We start from the raw sequence: 21206 nt of genomic DNA, 5'->3' as shown, positions 1-21206 counted from the left end.
TTCATTGGTGCAGGCCATGCAAACCTGAACGCCGGTCAGCCTGTCCGCCTGTCCGCCCGTCTGCCGAGGACCCCTTGGCCACAACCATTGCCCTACTGACGCAATCAACTAGAGTATTTCAATGTTCGCCGAGGAGGATGAAGACGATCAAGAAATCAGAGTCACCAGCGTTGTTTTAACTGCAACATGGTTGGTCACTTTGGAAGAGACTGTCCTTGGGACTCTCAATGGAGGTGGGCCATTGTTCATAAAAATGGCGCAAGTCAGTCAGGCACGCGTCCTTTAAACTTCAAAGGGGTGGCTCAATAGGTAGCTGGGTTGAAGGTCACCCCCGTGTTTTTTTCTGTTTATCCAGCCTCGTTGCCATATTTACCCAGCCAGCCTCTCATTTGTTGTTCCCTGGGTGGGGTCAAAGTCCAAGCGTTAGTCGATACAGGTTCTATGAAGTCTTTCATTACTTGCCAAATTTTTGACCAGCTTAGCTTAGGCAAAAACAAGTTTTACAAGCCACTCAGCAGCGATGTTATGGTGTCATTGGTCAGCCCCTTTCTGTCCAAGGGACAGTGCAAGCTCCTCTTTCTTTTCCTGAGAATGATTCGTTTTCGTACCCAGGTAACTTTCTAGTGTCTGACCATCTTCTACAACCTTTGCCATGCACTTTAATGATGATTTAATAAAATTTAATCAGATTTAATTTCACGAGGGGCTTTTGCATTGGCTGTTACTCTTTAGTTGATTATTGACTGTTATTCATATTTTTGGTCTCATGTGCCACGCCTTCTCGTTGTTCTCTTGCATTTGCGTTACTCGTTTATTGGTATTGCGAAGTAGTCTTGGCCTCCGGGGGATATGTTTAGTAATGCTAGGGTAAGATTTATGGCTTATGGCGATTCATATTCCCTAGGTTATTCTTGGGGTATTTAAGGCTTTTTGGCATAGTGTTGCTTTAACTTTGCTTGCTGAAAGGCGACAAATTGAGTGTGCCTCCCTTTCTTTGCTTTTTGTTTTCTTTTGATGACTTCAATAAAACTTCTCGTACCTTTAGGCATTCTTTTAGGTTTTTAGCATTTACTTGGATGGTTTTAGGTAGGACTGGTGCATCGGCTGTTAGTGAAGAAAAGAGACTTTTCTTGTCCATTCCCTCCCCTTTATCAATTAAATTTGGGGGTCATTATGGAAAATCCCTAAGTAACCACTTCCTCTTTAGATTAGTGGTAGGTTTAGCGATTTGCGCCGTTGCACCAACGGCCCAACTCGCTCTCGATGATGTGGGAACGTAGCCTCACGACTGATTTTCTGATGTCGAGGGCATGATTTCTGAGGGAGCTTTTTGCCCGTCACTTTGTTGGTAATTTATTCACGAGTTAGAAAATTAAGGTTCGGTTTTTTTAACTTGTAATAGCCTAAATCTTTCCTATAAAGGTCCGGGGGGCTACTTTCTTGTTGGTGCTCATGGGGACACTCCCCTTCACCCCAATAGCCCTGATATACTTGTTTGTTCTCATGAAGGCCAGCCTTTAGATGACCATACTTGCGATAAACATAGTTCTTGCCTGTTAATGCAGTCTTGTTCCAGAGGGCCTATCCCTATTACCTTAAGCACAAGTATTTGTATCCCAGGACGTACTGAAGTCATAGTAGACGCACAGATACCTAAGAGTTGCTCAAATCAGTTAGGCATGTTCATACCAGTCTCGGATATTGAAGCCTTTCCTAGTAAGATTTTTCTAGCTTATTCAGTCAGTCAGGCCAATAGTAGACATATTCCAGTGAGGAATACTGCCAGCTTTGATATAGAGTTACAGTAAGGCCAGAAAGTGGGTGAATTCTGCCCACTTGTTGCATCTCCAGGTTCCACAGAGGATATTATATGATGCACAGTTACTAGTAATTCTACTTCTTCTACTAGTAGTACAATTCAGCATGAGTTGGAAAAGTCTCTCAGTCCCTCTCTACTCCCTTATGAACGTAAAGCTTTATTGCAAACTTTGTTACAATATTCTCATGTTTTTGATAACACCTTAGGTCATACCGATGTCATTACCCGAAAGATTGAAACAGGTAATGCTGCCCCTATCAGGCAATATACTAAGCTAAAACTGAGATACTCTTAAGGTCCTTTAAAACTTGAGCTACTGCCTTTCTGCTAGGGTTTTTCCTCGATTTTTAAGGCCAGCTTATCAGAGACCAGACCATTGCTTTACTTACCTAAATCTCCCACAGACAGTTCATTTTCAACAAGTCCAAGACTTCTTCCTCTGTATTTCGATGTGGAACAGATCTCTCCGAATTTACTATAGGAGGCACGTGAAGCAACGAGTTAATATCAACTCGATTTGAATGTTTAGATGAGAAAACATCGTTATTTGCAACGGATGAAAAATTTTCCGATGAAAAATATACCGAAATATAAGTTGCTTTGATTTAGAACCTAAAATGACGGCTTATTGGAAAGTTTAGCTCTTAGAGTTCTTATATGCAAAAAATGTAAAAAGACCACCTGTAGGTATTGCGAAAGCTCTATTCTTATCTTTCTGTCGTCTACAGAATCATCCTTGAAGAACGCAGGTCGGAAAACGTTCAGAATGCTTTTCAGTCGATAGTATGTAGGCATTGGATTTTCCACTGATGCCTGCATCCATGATTCGTGGTCACCTGCAAATATGTTACGCTCATGTATATCAGTTATTTTTTATCCCTGCTTTATTGGTGAAATACCGCATGGTTACCTGGAAATAATTATATCTCATACAAATCGAATGCAAAATTTGTTCACATTTTCGCCATTAATTTAATCAAAAACTCACTGGCTTTTGGATGGTGACACATTTTTTTCCAAAGGAGATAGCTAAATCAAATCTTGGTTGCAAAAATTTCAAGGTGACTAAAAGACAGCATCTAGAAATGCAGAGGCTGGACGTCTATTTGATTAAACATTGAGGGCCTGCTTATGCCTCTAAGCAACTTTTACTGCCAAGTTTTTAAGGAAATTTGAGCATTCTTAGAAAGTCTCAAACATTTGCTGATAATTCTATAGACACTTAATAACAAAACATTTCACAATTACTTCAGCCAGCCAAACTTTTAGAAAGCTAACCATTTTAGAGACATACTCTTCCTTTTCTAACAATTCAAACTAAAATTAAGAAATGTTACCATTTGCTGGCGGCCTTGATCCAATCGTCACGGTCTTGGTCGTCTCTACTGACTTCTCAAATTTCTTCTTTTGCTCCTCATTAGCCTTTATTTGGTTTTCTGACCTTGCAGACCCGATACCCGGAGCAGAGGCTTCAGCTGCGAATTTCACGTCAATGCCATTTTTCCTCAGCTTCTCTTGATTTCTTTTCGAGATTATTTGTAACCTTGAAGAGCTGATATAAATTTGCACAAATAATCATGCAAAAACTGCATTTGAAATTTTTCGCAAAAAATGGAAGAAAGTGTTCACGAAACCCTTGGGAATCATAATGATACATCAAGAGTTTTTTTGCAGTGTTCTTAACTATAAAAGATTTGATCAATTGTACACATATTTAGACCACTTGTACACGTATAAAAATGGAAATATGCCTACAAAGTTTCCCCCTCCTTTGTAGTCAGGCATTTCTTTTTGTGTTAACAAATATGATAATATTAATGACAGCAATTTCTTGACAATGTGAAGAAAAATTTTCTCTTGTAAACAGTGAGTAAGAAGAAGAAGGTATTTTACCTTGCTCCCATGTCAACTGTTTCCGCAAAATGTGTTCCAATATGTCCAGAAAACGTCCATAATCCACTGGGTCCTGACCAAGACGTTTTACTGTCGCGAGAAAGTTGGCAGTGAATTTTGGTGGTGTTCCTGTCTGCACCCTGGCTTCATAGACGATACAAGTTGCTTCAGTTTTTATCACAGACTTCTTATTGGACTTCAATGATTTTGACATTTGGGTATACTCAGTACTTGCTGAGAACGAGGCTTTTACCACGCCTAACTGCCCTGAGCCAGATACTGCTGCCTTTGCCATCAAGCTATTTTGGTAATCCGATTCAGTCATTACTGACTCAGCAGAAAATGATGAACTACATGCCTCTTTTTCATCCAGGTCCACATTGTCCGGGATTTTGAATTGTCTATCGTCAGTAAATCTGTCCTGCTGGTACGTGGCCTGGAAAACTTTTGCTCTGAAACCGGGATCAAACCTTTCTGGATCCATAGGGCTTCCTTCTAAAATATTGTATCCTCTGAATAGATATCCAATATTTGGCATTGTTTTGTCATCTAAAAAAGTTTAATATATTAGTATACGTATTTTTAATGTGTCAACAGACAAAATTAGCTATAAGAAATCATTAAAATGGTTTAAGTAAATCAAATTATTTCCAATAGACTTTCACTCTGATTTGCAATCCCATATCTGATGAAGATTCTGATACAGATAGCTCATAATGCAAAATGCAGAATCTTCAACATAAAGTACTTAGAATAAGGAATCTTCTGTCTCATCAGAAAATTTAAGCTTTCTAATAACAGTTTTCTACCTTTATTAACGTACAAATCCTAAAAATAGCCTTTACAGTTTTCCTTAAAAATTCCGCAAATAGTGCAAGAGATTAGTGCTGAAAAACAGCAGAATTGTGCAAATTGTGATACAAGCACCACAATTTCAGAAAACAGGAAGTTTGACACGCTGAAAAGGCTGTGATATAGACCCAAATCATGCCTTGCCTCTGAGTTTTATTTACTTGTCTTGGGTCACTTTTTTAACAAGCTCAAAATGTACCATTAGCCATAAACAGAGAACGCCAGGTCAAAGAAAGTTAAAATTTACAATATAAAGGCATTTTGACACGCTGTAAAAGATGTGATATAGACCAAAATAATGCCTTGCCCCAAAGTTCAGACCATAATTTTTAGTCTAGGGTTTAATTTTAACCTATTCACCTGCATGAAATTCATGTGCGGTAAGGTGCTCATTGAAGATTGCTAATCTGCCATGCACTGAAATGTGTACCTTCAATCGATAATGTCTGAACGTAGTCAACTGACCCCTATAAAACGGAGGTAAAGGTACTTCTTCCATAAACCTAAAACTTTATTATCATACAATTTGTTGAGTTAAGGAACAACATGTTTTGTTTTCAAACTATGCTGTGTGTTTTTTACAACCTTTACGAGAAAAGCTGTTAATTTATTCTTTGTCTTTAGTAATCGTGGCAAGATATGAATTGGAACTATCTAACATCTTTGTCAGCGTATCAATCTGCCTTCATATTGTAAATTTTTATCGTTCAGGGTATCAAGTTGGCTTTATACTCTGATTTTCAACTTTCAATGACCTGGCATTTTCATTAATGGCCAATGGTGCATTTAAGGCTTTTTTAAAAGAGTACCCTGTCTAAAAATAGAACTAAGGGAAAAGATATGATTTGGGTCAATATCACAAGATGTTCAGCGGATCAAACTGTCTTCATCAGGGACGCCGGAATGATCAAGGGGCAAGGAGGGCGGGCGTGAGAAAAAAGGACATTTGAAAAATAATTTCTAGCTACCAACAGTTCTTTCGTAACTGTCATTTTGTTTCGATCTTCTGTCGGTATCTTAATAATCGGCTTAATTTAATTACAAGTAATTTAATCATAAGAAATTTATTTACAACGTTTGAGAAATTTCGTCATAAATAAGGCACTACAGTCAAGGTTTCATATGAATCTCTTTGATTTCCAACAAAAGGCCGGCGTCAAAGGCACTTCTATGAAAACTGCACTTTAGCCCCCCTTGCCCCTTCTATCACAAGTCAACAGGGGCAGTTGACCCCCCGCGCTCCCCCTCTCCGGCGTCCCTGGTTTTTATACTGTAAATTTCATCTTTCTATTATCTGGCTTTCTCTGTTTATGGCCAATGGTACATTTAGGGGTCTGTTCCAGAGCACCCTAGTCTTAAAATAGAACTTAGGGGCAAGATATGACTTGGATCTATGTCATATCTTTGTCAGTGTGTCAAACTGACTTTATATTGTGAATTTCAACTTTCTATAACCTAGTTTTCTCTGTTTATGGCCAATGGTACATTTCGAGGTCTGTACCAGAGTACCCCAGTCTAAAAATATAACTTAAGGGCAAGATATGATTTGGGTCTATATCACATGTTGTTTAGCATATCAAACTTGGTGTTTTCTGAAATTTTGGTGCTTGTATCACAATTTGCACAATTCTTCTACTTTTCTCTCTCTCCAGAAGCTTTGAATCCTGATCTTTTTAAAGATATTCTGATGCTAAAAATATTGATTTATCATGTAACATGCAATACCTTGACAACTTTAAAATGTCGAAATTGTCAATGCATATAATTCAAAATAAACCATTGGACTTTCAAAGTTTATACGAGAGTCTGAAATCTCTCCTAAGAATCTCTGAAATCTCTGAAATCTCTGAAATCTCTGAAATCTTTGAAATCTCTGAAATCTCTGCGAAACTTCCATTCCAAATAATTTCTGCTGATTTGACTTAAACCTCCAACAAGTGAGATGATTGTAAAAAAAATTTAGGAAGCAATCCTGGAGTTTGATCTCTCTTTGAAAAATAATATATCGAAAGACATTAATTATTTGATAACAGAACTGAAATTTCTCTATTGACTAGTTCATCCTTACAGAAAATTATACCTTTATATTATTTTTTTTGTCATTAATCTTTCTATAAAGCAATATCTAGAAGCGTTATTTTATAAGCATATCTCGCTTTTCTAGCTGGTCGCCAGATCCTTCAGAGTTCTCTTCAGGAACTTTGTTGCTATCTTTTAGCATTTTTACTTCATTTTCTATTGTAGAAGAGTATGAAATTAATTTGAAGATTTATTCATAAAAATTATTTTAAAGATAGTGGCTGGAAGTCGTTGAAAGAAAAAATACCCTTCTTAGAGTATAGAATAGTGGCTGTTTCTCCTGGTAGATAAATGCAAGATTAAACCAAATAAGATGGAGAATAGAAGATCCGTTTAGAAAACGATTCATTAATATTAAAAGAACTCTTTAAGGAGGGTTTGAAAGGACTTCGAAAAATGATCTGTCATTTTGAAAACATTATATGCAATGTTTGGATTTTTTTAGCATTTCTAATATTTACTCTACACCTACCTCCTTTAATAGAACAGCTACAAGGCAGAGAATCAGAGGCAAAGATGGCATAGTGAGAGTCCTGGTCCAGTGCATGAAAACCAATAAGGTATTTATGGCATTCGAGGCCTTTTAGTCACAGATGCAGGTATAATAAAATTGGCAGTACGGGGATTAACGTAATGACTATTAGAAAAAGGTGCCCAAAAGCAAAAATACCTTTTAGACATAACCTTCAAACCTGCATTGTCTCTTTGTACAAAATGCAGGTTTTCTGATGCAAGGGTTAACTTATACAAAGAAATTACAAATCAGAAGCGTAAGCTATTGAAGTGCTTGTTCTTGCTTGACAGGACGAGCAGTAACCAAAATGTTTGTCTTCAGACAGTGCAGGTATCGCAAAATGAATAAACACTCGTGCGATCTTGTTACAGGTCTGTATGGGGCAACAATGATGCCTGAGTACCTCTCTACAATTTATCAGGTATATTTGCCAGGTATGAGTTCTAGATATGACTACAAGGTATGTTTAACAGCGTTGCTGTTTTACAAACTGCTTTGATGTAGATCAAACATGAAATTTGTAGCATAATTCCCTTGCAGTGTCATTCTAATCCTTTTTAGGTACAAATTTGCTCGACCAACAAAGAAAATATCAATACATTCTCGCAATTTTTCTCGAAAGGTGCATTCATATTTTTAAAACATTTTTGAGAGTAATTCTTTGTACGCTCTGAGTCTGTACTAACTTCTTAACATCAGCCATCACGTAGCACTTCATTTTATGATGTAATTACTCATAATCCAGTTATCGATATATTAAGAGACGATGAACAAATCCATTCTCAACTAGTCTGCACATTGGTCACGGCACCAAAAGACATGGGAGCATCGTCAGATTTATAAGGAAAATAACACTTTCTGCCAGAATGGATAAACAGGGCAGTTATTCCATATGCTAGTTTAATCCGGATAAACAAGATATGATGAACAAGCTCTTTTATGATTCAGTATTGAATCCATCAATCAATAGTCCAGATTCAAACAAACGATTACATAAAATTCATTAAATCGGCCTCAGATCTCGGATTCAAAAGAACCATATCCATTCAAAACTAAATACGGTTGATCGCGATGAAACCAGTACCCCACCAAGACAATACTTACCAAAGCAAATACGGATTAATAATACAGAATCCTCCGCATAGTGCTAAAGTTTTCTACTACCGGGATCTTACAGTAAGGACCCGCAAGAAACTGCTTTTTTAAACTAGGGCCACAGGAAGTTTCTTTTCAATTGAAGCCTTTCATTATGTTTCTTTTCAAAAGGTAATATCAAATCAAGTTTCTATGCCAGTACTCTCCATGGATGTGTATTCAGTATTACTGGTGGGTGTGTATTATGCACAATCTAAAGTATAATCTTTCATATCAATAGAATAAAAATATGGCGACCATCCTAGAGCATAAACAGAAAATGTAAATGACGATGGTTCATATTTGAAAAAAAGAAACATTCTAATTTCAGGCCCAGAATTCTTTCTTATAAAAGAGCCTCTTTGTGAAATGTGAGGCATGTTTCTCATACAAAGGGTTTCTTTTATGCGTGCATTTACTGTATCGGCAATTATCGACAAATTAATTAATACCTCTGTTAAAAATCCTGCTTATCAAAAACTTTCATCCATTTCGAACTGAAAAGCTGAAAAATTTTCAAACTTTTCTTCACAAAAAACTTTGGAAATGTGCCCCTTTTGCTGTTAAACAGTGGCCTCCCTACCCGTGCCCTTCTAACTTGAAAATGCTTTCCACGTCCCTACAGAGTGTAAGCCTCAAGGGGGCGTTTTTGTCTTTGGAAGATTGTAAGCATGTATTTGTGGCCTCTTTATGATTTGCTTTATTCTTTTCTTACTTTTATATGCAGATGAGAAAACATTTGCAAGAGCCCTAGCTAACAACGTGAAGTTTTCAATTTAACGGGAAGATGACGAATTAATTCTGTCGTGGAAATATTTACTGCGCGATTTTAAGATACATTTCTTCCAATTCCTCTTGTATTTATCATTTTACCCAAACCTGGTAAAGTTGAAAGTATGTCAGTTTTTTTAAATGTATTTGGGATCTCGTCGTGTGGAACAGAATTACCTTGTCCCTAGTGTAAAGTAAAATGATTCTTTTAATCAGTTTTGTAATGCTGCAGAAAATTTAAATGTTGACTCTAGTTGACAAACCATTTTTTGAATTCATTCATTTCAAAAGGCGCATATTGAATATTTTTGCAATAAAATTCTTTTGAGTTTTGCTCGCCATAAAACTAAACAAAAATTCTTTTCATTTTTCAATTGGATTCAGATATACTTTTAGGGGACCTTGAATTTTGTGTTTGTTTTTGTCGACAATTCGAGGCTTCCAGCACTGAGGTTTTTTTGACATGAGGTTTTGAAAATATAAAAGGCACCATCCAAATGAAAGTAATGCCTTAAATAACTTAAGATTAATTTCCAATTAACATTCCTTATGCGATAAATATATTTTTATTATACAAACGCCTGGCGCTCAACCAGGTGGCGTTCAAACGTGGCGGGAGCTCAACCTTGCTCTTGTAAACCCTCTTTCATTTTAGATTCTTGAGCTATCTTACAAAACATTGTTTTTGCAAGATAGCTTCAAAAAAGTTGTTTAAGCAGAACAAGAAGCACAGATGCAAATAGATTGATAAGCTATTCATTCTCAAACCCATCTTTATTATCAATTCTCAAATTAATCTTCTTGGCTTGCTTCTCTATTTACGATCTTCTCCCATACTTGAATCTAAAATGAAAATAATTTTTGTTGAAACATAAGTTTTTTCCTTTTATCTTTGACTCTTGGTAAACCTTCTTCTAAAATTTGACAATTTAAGTGAATTCCATTTCATTGACATCTATTATAACTGGAAACCCTCTAGAGAGTAGGGTTTTCAAGTGTGACGTCACAAAAAACTGTTCTTGGAATTTTCGAATTTGGACCACATAACACGAAAGAACATTATACTTCCAAATACCAAAATCAGTTAAAATTTTCAAAAGTTGGGCGAGTTATGATCAATAGAAAGTTTGAAGTTTGCTAACGGATTACCGTAGTAGCTCTATTAAGCCCACAGGGGGCCTATTTATTTTTTCAAGTCCTTGAAGGGGGCTTAAAAGAGAGGGGGCTAATTAGAGAGAAGGGGCCTATTAAAAATTTGAAGTAGAAAATATTATAAAAATATCCTTGTATATTGTTTTGTTAAAGAGATGTCTTACATATGTTCTCAGAAAACTTCGCTGGCAGCTTTGACAGTCTAATAAATCAATTTTAAGGTCCTCATCTTTATCAAAATTACTAGGATCAATTGATCACCCTGGGACAACTTCTAAACAAATTTCGACTGATTATTTAGGCGCACTAGTAAGTCTTTACATGGGCCGCATTTAATGCACACAATTTTATTATCATCACACCCAGTAAATGATCATGTTTTTCATGTTTGACAACAAAGTCTAAACAGGGGGGGGGCTTAATAGAAAGTGGGGGCTTATTTTAAGGTTTGGCTTGATAAGAAGTGACTTAATAGAGAGGAGGGCTTTATAGAGAGGGGGCTTTATAGAGAGGGGGCTTAATAGAGCTTTTACGGTACTGTTATTTTGGCTCAGTTCATAAAGTTATGAACTGAGACCAAATTACAGAGGTTGATGGGGCTTTATAGAGAGGGGGCTTAATAGAGCTTTTACGGTACTGTTATTTTGGCTCAGTTCATAAAGTTATGAACTGAGACCAAATTACAGAGGTTTGATGGGGCGAGAGCTTGTGCTCATCTGGATATATCTCAGCCAATTCGTAATACCTTTAACTGACTTTGCAGATTTAAAGGTATTTTATGATGCTTTTTCAGGTTATGGGAAAAAATTTCAAAAATTCTCAAAATTGATTTTTGTGACGTCATAACTTGACAACTCTATAATGTCAAACTGAAAAGCAAAAAGTTTCTTACTTCATGTTCCTCTTCTTGTTAAGAACTGGTTTACAGCATTGGTGTATAATGTCATTAAGAGCAGTGTCATCACCACCAGGACTCTCTACTCTGGTTTTGATTCCACATATAAATTCTCCCTTTCTACATTCTTGAAACCTGCTCCATCTTCCCCATTCTGCTGCTTTCGTTTTTATCTGCTTCGTTTGCTTCCAGGTCTCTATATCTCTGCAGCGATACTCCACATTGTCTAAGGCAGTATCATCTCCATTCCCAATATAGTCCTCTACGTTTTGCCTCCAGCCAGTTAAATAGCTTCCTTCTGGACAACTGATTGTGTCTGACCAATCACCCCATGGCCCCTTATTCGAACACTTTTGCCTGTTACCGCATTGTAAACAAACAGCGTTGGCCCCAGTGTCGTCTCCAGAACCTTGATCTTTCTCCGCCCTCAACAAAAATCCATTGGCAAGAACACCACTTTCACAATAGTCCATGGTTCCCCAAGTTCCCCATCCACCTCTATTTTCTTCTTGCTTTATCTCATCCGTCAGCTTCCATTCCAGTTCTGCATAATAATAACAATGCAAATATTTCGCTGTCAGATTTGAATTTGCTGTGAGAGTTTGAATTTGCTGTGAGAGTTTGAATTTTAAGATTGCAAGCTTTGTTATTCAAAGTATCCTTCCATGTTAAAGTTTAAAAGCCTGATGACCAAAATCAATAGCAAAAAATTCTAGATTAACATTTCAAAATTCATAAGGGAGACATTTAGATCTTTTTTTCTCTAAAAACACGACACTGCCTCTATGATCATTTAGCTTGTTGTTGTAAATAAAAGTTCGATAATGTCACATTTATGAAGTTCAGCTCAGCAAGATATTTAATCTTGATCTTTTGACTTCATTACTCGACTGGGGGATTATTTAATGATGATGTCAATTTGATGATGATTATGACGAAATAAAGAGGAAGGCAGGCTGAAAAATACAAAAAACCTTGGAGAGATCATAGTTGTTTTAAAGGCAGGGTTTGTTTTGAAGGTTGATGGCCAAATACCGTAAACCCTCGAATTGGCCCCCTGGGGGCTCATTTATTTTTGATGTTTTTGGACGAGGGCTTGTTCGGGGGGGGTTTATACGAGGGGGGGCTTATTAAATTATTGTAGACAATATGAAGACGTTATTATAAGACCTTCTTTATTTTAGTAGGAATTTCTTTATGAGCATTTAATTAATTACTACCAAAAGTATGAATTTGTCGTGGTAATTCAATAAAACGCCATAGGCAACCTCAGATGGCAAAAACTGGCAAAATGAGGGGTCCAATTCGAAAATATACGGTAGCAGTGGGGGCTTATTCGAGGTGTGGCTTTTCGAGGGTGGGGGCAATTCGAGGATTTACGGTAATCTATTTCCATGAGGAGTGGTAGAAGTTCTGCTTCATGGTCTTTGTTGTTCATTTAAAAATTAAAATGCCTGACCTGGTATTTAAATAATTCGTCTTTAGTGACGGAAGGAACAGACTCATGATTAACGCAAAGCTTGGGTTGGAAATGCTTTCAACGAGTGGGAAACTTTTTGATTCCCAAGCTAGAACATTTACCCACACTTACAGTCATATGAGCCCATTGAAACCAGCTAATGAAACAGTTTCTCGAATAGTTGAATACCATGATTACATCATTAACGCAAAAGATGTTTGATAGAACTGAAGTGCAATTCATACTTCTCTCGCAAAGCTTTCCATCTCCTTCATACCCAACCTTACATTTGCAATTGTATAAATGATTTTCGTCTCCACTATTTGTATTATCTGTACAAATTGCATTGACGCTGCATTGGGTGCCGCCTGCACATCCTTTTGAGGGGCCTTCGCAAGCAACATTTGGGAATTGTGTTTTCTTCAACCTTTTGCAATAACCCTTTTGAGAGAAGATATTGGTTAAAGATTCTTTGCTTCTAAGCAAAAAAGAAAGCATTTGTAATAATTAGAGTGGGAATATGTTACAAAATAAAATAAAGTTAATTAATATGCCTAAGCTTTGAAAGGAGATTCAAAATCAACTTCCTTTGAAATAATCCAAGCTTTCAGTGATAGTTGATTAGGGTCACATTTTTGAAATAAATTGTATTTTCCCACGTCATCTTGAACGAGTAGTGAATGAGTAATCTTTACTTCTAACCCAATAAATCTTTGGAAGTGAGTCTCGGCAAGTTTATGCGAACAAGATGCTAACTTCCCTTTTGGTGTTTTGAAGTCATTGCGCATGCGTAGTATCAATAAGGAAAAAATGCAAAAAAATTCAACCACCTGGAAAGGAAAAAATGGGACTTGCGCTAGGAAAAAGACATCCAAAATGCGCTAAAAAGTCACTGTGTGACAACCATTTTCTCTCTAAGAGATTCCTTCGTAAAATTGTTATTTTGTTCTACACGAAATATCGAGAAAAATTATTGATGATATTGGCTAGGTCACTAAGCGATTACTATTTTTTCCATTAGATGATCATTTGTAACTTAATGTCCTCACATCATACACGAATAATCGAGTATAGTTATTGATGATTTTGATTAGATCACTATACTATTACCATTTTCTCCATGAGAGAATCCATTGTTATTTCATGTTATGTTATCCTACACGTATAATTGAGATTTTTGTCTCTAACAATAGGAAGGATTTTATCTCTCCAAAACATACAAGACTTCATCGGATATTGAACATAAAAATGACAACCTGGAGGTATTGTGAAAGCTCTGTTCTTATCTTTCTGTAGTCTACGGAATTATCCTCGAAGAAGGCCGGTCGGAATACTTCTAGAATGCTTTTCAGTCGATAGTATGTAGGCATTGGATTTTCCACTGATGCCTGCATCCATGCTTCATGGTCACCTGCAAATATTTATGTTCTCATGTATACCAGTAATGTTAATATTACACATCCTGAGCAAGTACAGTAACCACTGTCTAAGTCGAACAAAGCTTTCAGGTCCCTTGAAATTCCCTTCGCAACCCTTAATAAAAGCTCCGTATTTCGATTAGATTCCCCTGAGGACAACCACCTTTTTGGTTCGAGCTTTCTGCAAATATTAAGAATTAAACTGGTGACGTAGGAACTTCATGTTATTGTAAATTTTGGCTGTTATTTTGATCATTTTCTTAAATATTTGTTGGGGAAATGAGATGACCAAGTTCGAAGGATCTTGGACTTCCCTCGTGCCGCATGGCCAATTGGATGTATACAAGCCACGTAATTTACAACTGCTGCGCAGGTGGCGATTATATTGGTAAAGGGTGTATTTAGGGATGATTGAGGCAACTTCGAGAATCTTTTTAGAAAAACTTGTAGAAATCGAAAATTTTGTAATTCAAACAGATTTGAGTGTTTCTTGTATGGCTGCTGTAACAGTGAAATAATGAGAAAGTAATTAAATGTAAAGCAATTATTTGAATTATTTTGATAGGCGCTTTTTATCCGAAATGACCTGTGTGCTAGATGATATCCATAGCCTACATATCACTTTTTACCCTTGCTTCACAGGAATATGTACCTTCAAAGGAAGATAATAACAACCATTCGGGTAATATCTTCTTTATTACGATAGTAATAAGCCAATCAATGCCAAATACATTCCAAAAATACTAGCTAATGCAATCAGAAACCTAAATTTACATAAAACTTTTAGCTGCAATCCCACATTGATTGTTTAAGTATATATTTTGAAAACAATGCCAAATAGATTGAAAAGGGTACTAACTAGTGTTTCTTAAAGTCTTAAAAGATATTCGAAAACTTTCCCTGCTTTTCGCTTTCTGTCAGTTTCCACGACATGAGAATGAGGCCTTCATTGTTGCTCCTTCGCATAATACTTGAAAAAGTTTGTTTTTGTTTTGTTCATGTTCTTGAGCGTGAAATTGCAGATTTTCGAACGTGCTCATAAAATATTTGAAAGCGAAATTCACATTACCTCATTTTCTATAATATAGCTGATTAAAGTGGTCAAAGATTCAAAAATTTGAGATTAATGGAACGGCTGACAAAATTCATTTAGTTTGAATTTTTTAGGCAAGCTTTTAAAATTATGTGATTGACAAGACTTCTCTGGAAATGTCTTGAAAGTATACCTTCCCTAAATATGAACATGAGTTTCATAATTACTTCATAATTATTTCTAAAAATAAACCCTCCCTTTTTCCAAGAGTACATACGAAAAGCATAAAATGTTACCATTTGCTGGTGGCTTTGATCCAATCGTCACGGTCTTGGTCGTCTCTACTGACTTCTCAAATTTCTTCTTTTGCTCTTCATCAACTTTGAATTGGAATTCTGCCTTTGCAGACCCGACGCCGGCAGCAGAGGCTTCAGCTGCAAATTTCACGTCAATGCCACTTTTGCTCAACTTCTCTTGATTACTTTTTGAGATTACTTGCAACCTTGCGTATCTAACAAAAGAGAAACAAAAATCTTTATGCTGCTGAAATATTCTAAATGTTTCTTCAAAAGCTGTGGAAACTTTTTCAAGAATTCAGATCATTCAGCAAGCTGAGCTGGTTTAAGATCGGCATTTTTGATGATGATAAAAAGGTAAGCGAGTACGTGACAGCATTTACCTTGCTCCCATGTCAACTGTTTCCACAAAATGTGTTCCAAATGTGTCCAGAAAACGTCCATAGCCCTCTGGGTCCTGACCAAGACGTTTGACTGTCTCAAGAAAGTTGGCAGTGAATTCTGGTGGTGTCCCTGTCTGCACCCTGGCTTCATAGACGATACAAGTTGCTTCAGTTTTTATCACAGATTTCTTATTCGACTTCAATGATTTTGACATTTCGGTGTACTCAGTACTTGCCGAGAACGAGGCTTCTACCACGCCTACCTGCCCGGACCCAGATACTGCTGCCTTTGCCATCAAGCTTTTCTGGTAATCCGATTCAGTCATTACTGACTCGGCAGAAAATGATGAACTACATGCCTCCTTTTCATCCAGATCCACATTGTCCGGGATTTTGAATTGTCTATCGTCAGTTAATCTGTCCTGCTGGTACGAGGCCTGGAAAATTTTTGCTCTGAAACCGGGATCAAACTTTTCTGGATCCATAGGATTTCCTTCTAAAACATTATATCCTTTGAATAGGTATCCAATGTTTGGCATCGTTTTGTCACCTAGAAAAGTTTTATCTATCACAAAAAAAACAATACTGCTTTTCTAGGTTGCTAAAAGATAGAAGTATTTTTATGAATTAAGCGTTTACACGTCAGTATAGTACATGTAATATGCTTCAACTCTTAATAGTTAACACCCTTTTTAATGCCTGATGTTTTGATTGCAGGTAGATAGTTGTGGATCCAAAGGAAATTGGAAGGAGGAGCAGTTGGTAGTGGGGGCACTGAAAAATTTTAAGGAATTGATGACGAAAGTACGCTGTATAGAACAATTTCTGGCAATAACTACTGATAGAAGGCTCTCTGTTCACGTTCAAAAGGAAATTTTCACCATAATGATGTTTTGAGAAAGGAATAAGAACTACTGGGGTTGGAATTTTTAAAAATATTTATTAGTAGAGGAAAACTTATTGCTTTGCTATTTGCTTGAATTTTTTATTCAAGCAGTCATTTTTCCTAAGTTCCTTTAATGTGACTTATCTATCCTAGAAACTTACCTCTCTTTTCAAGCTCATTACCAATTGCTCCAGAGCTCTCTTCACCAACATCACTGTTGTCTTTTTTCCTTTCTACTTCATTTTCTGGTTGCAATATAGACAAAGTTAACTCGAGATCAATATCAATTCATAATCAATCAGTGCTTAAATTGCATCTTACTATAAAATGATGTGATTGCAAGGAAAACATTCTAGCTAGAAAAAAACGGTATCTGCCAGATACAATGTATTATGAAGACATAATGAAATAAATATGAAAGAGAAATCTATCTAAGAACATTATTTGCAATACCTTGATTTTATTTTTCTTATTGATATTCATTTCATACTAACCTCCTTCAACAGCAAATGCAACAGCCAAGAGACCGAGAATGAGAAACAGAAGTCGTATCATGACTGTCCTGGTTCAATGGATGAAGACCAATGGTGTGTGTGTGGCATTTTATGCTTGTTACTCAAAGCTGCAGGTATGATGAGCTCGTGGTACTCGAAAACAACCCGGTATGAATTTAGGTAAGCTTGCAGTATTTGTTGGTACAAGTTATAAATTTTATGGTGCTAGAATAGCAAACAAGAACGTGACGGGAATTTTGAGATCATTTAGCAAGCAAGGTCGTCTTTTCACTGCACCCAACGTTGGCTACGTGTTTTCACTGCATGCTTCCTTGCCCATGTTTGTGTCACCTGTGTCTGGCTTCTTTTATCTTGTCTGATATACTTATGATGTGGAGTACAGAAATATTCAGGCTTTATCAAAGTCCAATTAAATTCTAATCAAAGCAATTTAAAGGGCTTAATAAAACAAGCTTTGTTTTAGAAGCAATGCTGCGCATAACGAACCAGTTGGTACGGGATGACGCAACGCTAAAAACACGAATTTCGGTTTCGGCACGGCAGACAGAGTTGAACTGAACTTATATGGGTCAAGTGGTGCGACCAATGGTCATGCCGCACTGTGCCCATTCATTTTAACCCCACTGTTGGAGAAAAACTATTCTATAAAGGGCCATGCATTAGAACACAACATGAGCTAAACTAAGGAAAATAATTGCAATGTAACACAGTATGATTAGTATAGATAAGATTAATAGAAACTGCATGCGAAAAAAATCTGCGACCAATGCAATACAACATTTTATCAGCCCTTCTTTAAATCTCTAGAGTTAGTTGAATTTTGTGTCATCACTCAACCCGTTGCAGAGACTTATCCCTCTGAATGAGAAACATCTTCAACCAACCGATTAAAATGGAAACTTTTCATTTCAATTCAGTTAAACTGCAATTACAAATCTTCCTATTACATAGGTAGTTTGCAACTGACTAGCCTGGGTTTACAAGATAAGACTATATAAATCGTAAGGTAAAAGGGAAAACTGAGAAAAAACAACCAAAGTTAAAAAATAATAAAGTTCCGAGTTTCTCCATGATTTCTTTTTGCAAAAAGTATGTAGTATATAGCTACAAGGTTCTGTAACGTTTGAACCTTAAGCAGACTCGATATAATGAGCTTAAAGGGATTTTTAAAGCTATAGGCAGTGATAATTCTAGCATTTTTAATGTTTTGCCATCTCAGGGTTTCATTGTGGCAGTTTTTTCAGAACACTCTTGTTTTGACTTGAATTTTGTCAACATGTCAGTAATGTTTTAAACCTTGTTTAATAGCGAAATTCCTCATGGTTACCTGCAAATTAGTACATTGCATACAGACCGCGAGATTTGTTCGCATTTTCGCCATTAAGTTAATTGGAATATCCATGTTTTAGGATGGTGTTCCCCTTTTAAAAAAGCTTTTCTGCAAAATCAAATCTCGGTTCCAAAAACTTCTAGGCAACTGCCAGACTGCAACTAGGTTTTCAGAGGCTCAACGTCTATTAGATTGAAAATCGTAAGTAACTCAGCGTCACTCCTAGTGCCTCTAAACAACTATTTATGTCTATAAATTATTTATGAAGTTTGAAATTCTTATTAAGCCTTAGACATTGTTTTATACTCCTATAGATACTCAAGAACAGAAATTTTGACAATTACTTCAATTGGTCACATTGTTAGAAAGATTGCCTTTTTAGAAGTAAATTCGCTCCATTTTGAATCAAAATTAAAAAATCTAGAAAAATAGCCTACAACTGCCAAATACTTCAATAATTCCTGCTGATTAAACCTGAGCCTCAAAGAAGTGATAATTGTAAAAAGAAATTCATGAAATTTAGAGAGCAAAACTGGATTTTGACTGCAGTTAAACTATTAAGCAGAAAAACATTTATTTCTTTGCTAACACAACTAAAATTTCTCTTTGAATAATCTATCCATCTAGATACTTCAGAGTTCTCTTCAGAAACTTCGTTGCTATCTTTTAGCCTCTCTACTTCATTTTCTGTTGGTAAAGAGTTTAAAATCAATTCAAAGACTTATTCATAAAAATTGATTAACCCTTGAACTTAAGCCTAGAATTAATTTTGGAGGAAACCTATTTGTATTCAATTTCTCACTTTAATGGCGGTTTGAAAATGAAAAGATTTCGAAAAATTGTCTGTCATTATGAAAACATCATCTGCATTGCTTGTAGTTTATTGTGTTACAGAAATCACCCTCGTTTTACAGAAAGCATCACAATCAAAAGGCCAAGAGTTAGAGGCAGAAATTCATTCAAGAATTAGAGGCTGATTACGAATGTCCTAGTCCAATGCTTGAAGATTAATTGTGGCATTTCGCTTATAAAAAGTGTGCCTTTATCTAAACTTGTAAAATTTCATTTCATAGGCAGTTTAAGTCAGGGATAAAAGTATAATAAAATTGGCAGTGCGTGGATTAAGTAAATGACTACAGAGATAAGGTTCCTAAATGATGCCTCGAACCTGCATTTTTGTTATTACAAAATACAGGTTTTCTGATGCAAGGGTTAATCTATACAAAGAAATTACAAATCAAGAGCGTAAGCTATGGAAATGTTCGTTCTTGCTTGACAGAATGTGAAGAAATTAGAAATTTTGTTTTCAGAATATGTGCAGGTATTGAAAATGTGTCGTATTAAACAGTCACGCGATCTGGGCAACAGTCCTGCATGAGTACCTATTCTATTTACCAGATATGCTGACATGACTACAAGAAATGTTCAACAGCGTGGCTGTTTTCAAACTGCTTTGATGTACATCAAACATGAAATTTGTAGCATGATCCCTTTGCAGTGCCATTCTAATTCTTTTCGGGTACGAGTTTACTCGATAAACAAAGAAAATATCAATACATTTTCGCATTTTTTTCGAAAGGAGGATTCATACTCTTAAAAACTTTTTTCAGAGTAACTTTTTGTCTGTTAAGAGTCTGTACAAACTTCCTAAAATCAGCCATCACGAAGTAATTCAATTTATAATATACTTATTATTATTATATACATACGAAGGGCTCCAGCAGCTGATTTTTTCAGGCAAGATTGGGTATATGGGACCCTATTGCAGAAAGTGGGACAATGAGAAATAGACTGGGTGTTGCTCAAGGTCTCTACAATTCATTGAGACCAGCCCAAAAAGAAATAGAATTTCCGAGAAGAAAATTGAACATGATTCGTCATAGGTAAAAGAAACAAAGCGCAAGGCGTTGGGCTTGCCGATGGAAGTCAATAAAGGCACTAGACAGGACATTAATTTTTCTTTGCAAAGATAAAGACCCCAAAACCCATCGAGAAAAGCATGTATGCATAAGTATGTATGTATGTTTGTATGTATGTATGTATGTTTGTATGTATGTATGTATGTAGCTAGCATATCTCATCTGAGCCGAGTGGTGCGTCCAATAGTCGTGCCGCACGGCGTCCATCCATTGTAGCCTCTTGTGTATAATGTGTTGAATGAAATGAAAAATAATGAAATATTCATGAGCTGCTTTTCCATAATGAATTTCAACATCAACTGCAAAAACACATCAGTGTCTAATTTGTCATTTTCATCCAAATCGACGAGAACATGTTTGGGGGATGAGAAGTGTTGGTTTTACTTCGCTTCTGATAATCAATAATCACCTCCGAGCCTCGACGTCTGAAAAAAGACTAAACATTTTTGCAAAATTTGTACACAACGGGATATGGCGAAGAGAGCTTGATAGTTTTATAAATAAATCTAAAAGTACCGGCTATCGACAGAGTTTATTTGAAATGCCTTTCATCAATACAAATATTCAAAATTTTCGGGTGTTGTTTTTGGATGATTTTATGCCCGACCAATTTAGCTTGATAACTGTAGTGTGCGACTTTTTCATCTGTGAAATTGTCGAATTACGCCACCTCTCACCCAAACTTTCTGATAGGTGCTGAAATGTTTTTAGAGAGATTTAAAAAGTAAAGTTATTGTCGCTGTTATGTTCTCTTTATCCATTTTGAATGATCTTATAGAAACTTTTTGTGTCTACAGGTAGTTGTTGCAATCTTTAATTTTCAATAACAAATCTCTCAATTGCAGCTTAATCACTGCA

General features: G+C 36.3%; 2 protein-coding genes and 1 long non-coding RNA gene across 4 annotated transcripts; 1 reads left to right on the top strand and 2 right to left on the bottom strand.

Moving 5' to 3' along the window:
* Positions 1 to 136: 136 nt before the first annotated feature.
* LOC148959959 (uncharacterized) lies at positions 137 to 20609 on the top strand. 2 transcript variants are annotated; one of them, XR_016143869.1, is made up of 4 exons: positions 137 to 612; positions 7128 to 7203; positions 7529 to 7591; positions 13762 to 20609. It is a non-coding gene; the product is annotated as an uncharacterized LOC148959959 (long non-coding RNA). The 2 variants fall into 2 exon arrangements; XR_016143870.1 differs by having other exon boundaries at positions 472 to 612; positions 7529 to 14668; positions 16416 to 20609.
* LOC148959960 (perforin-like protein 1) lies at positions 2432 to 4889 on the bottom strand. The gene is given in 4 exon segments (XM_089109259.1): positions 2432 to 2655; positions 3157 to 3371; positions 3713 to 3755; positions 3758 to 4889. Coding segments are annotated over 4 exon segments (975 nt in total). The 5' UTR covers positions 4251 to 4889.
* Positions 9807 to 17235, bottom strand: LOC135683418 (perforin-like protein 1). The gene is made up of 8 exons (XM_089109215.1): positions 17079 to 17235; positions 16746 to 16829; positions 15699 to 16248; positions 15316 to 15530; positions 13825 to 13979; positions 12814 to 13009; positions 11107 to 11653; positions 9807 to 9905 (listed from the first exon to the last, which is right to left on the bottom strand). The coding sequence occupies exons 1-8, from the start codon at positions 17137 to 17139 to the stop codon at positions 9881 to 9883; spliced, it is 1833 nt and encodes a 610-aa protein (XP_088965341.1). The 5' UTR covers positions 17140 to 17235; the 3' UTR covers positions 9807 to 9880.
* Positions 20610 to 21206: the final 597 nt, after the last annotated feature.

The sequence above is a fragment of the Rhopilema esculentum genome, chromosome 7, assembly GCF_057945365.1.
Source record: "Rhopilema esculentum isolate cy_ngs chromosome 7, ASM5794536v1, whole genome shotgun sequence".
NCBI lineage: Eukaryota > Metazoa > Cnidaria > Scyphozoa > Rhizostomeae > Rhizostomatidae > Rhopilema > Rhopilema esculentum.
Note: the sequence above shows the minus strand (reverse complement) of the source record. Positions and strands in the feature narration are given on the sequence as shown.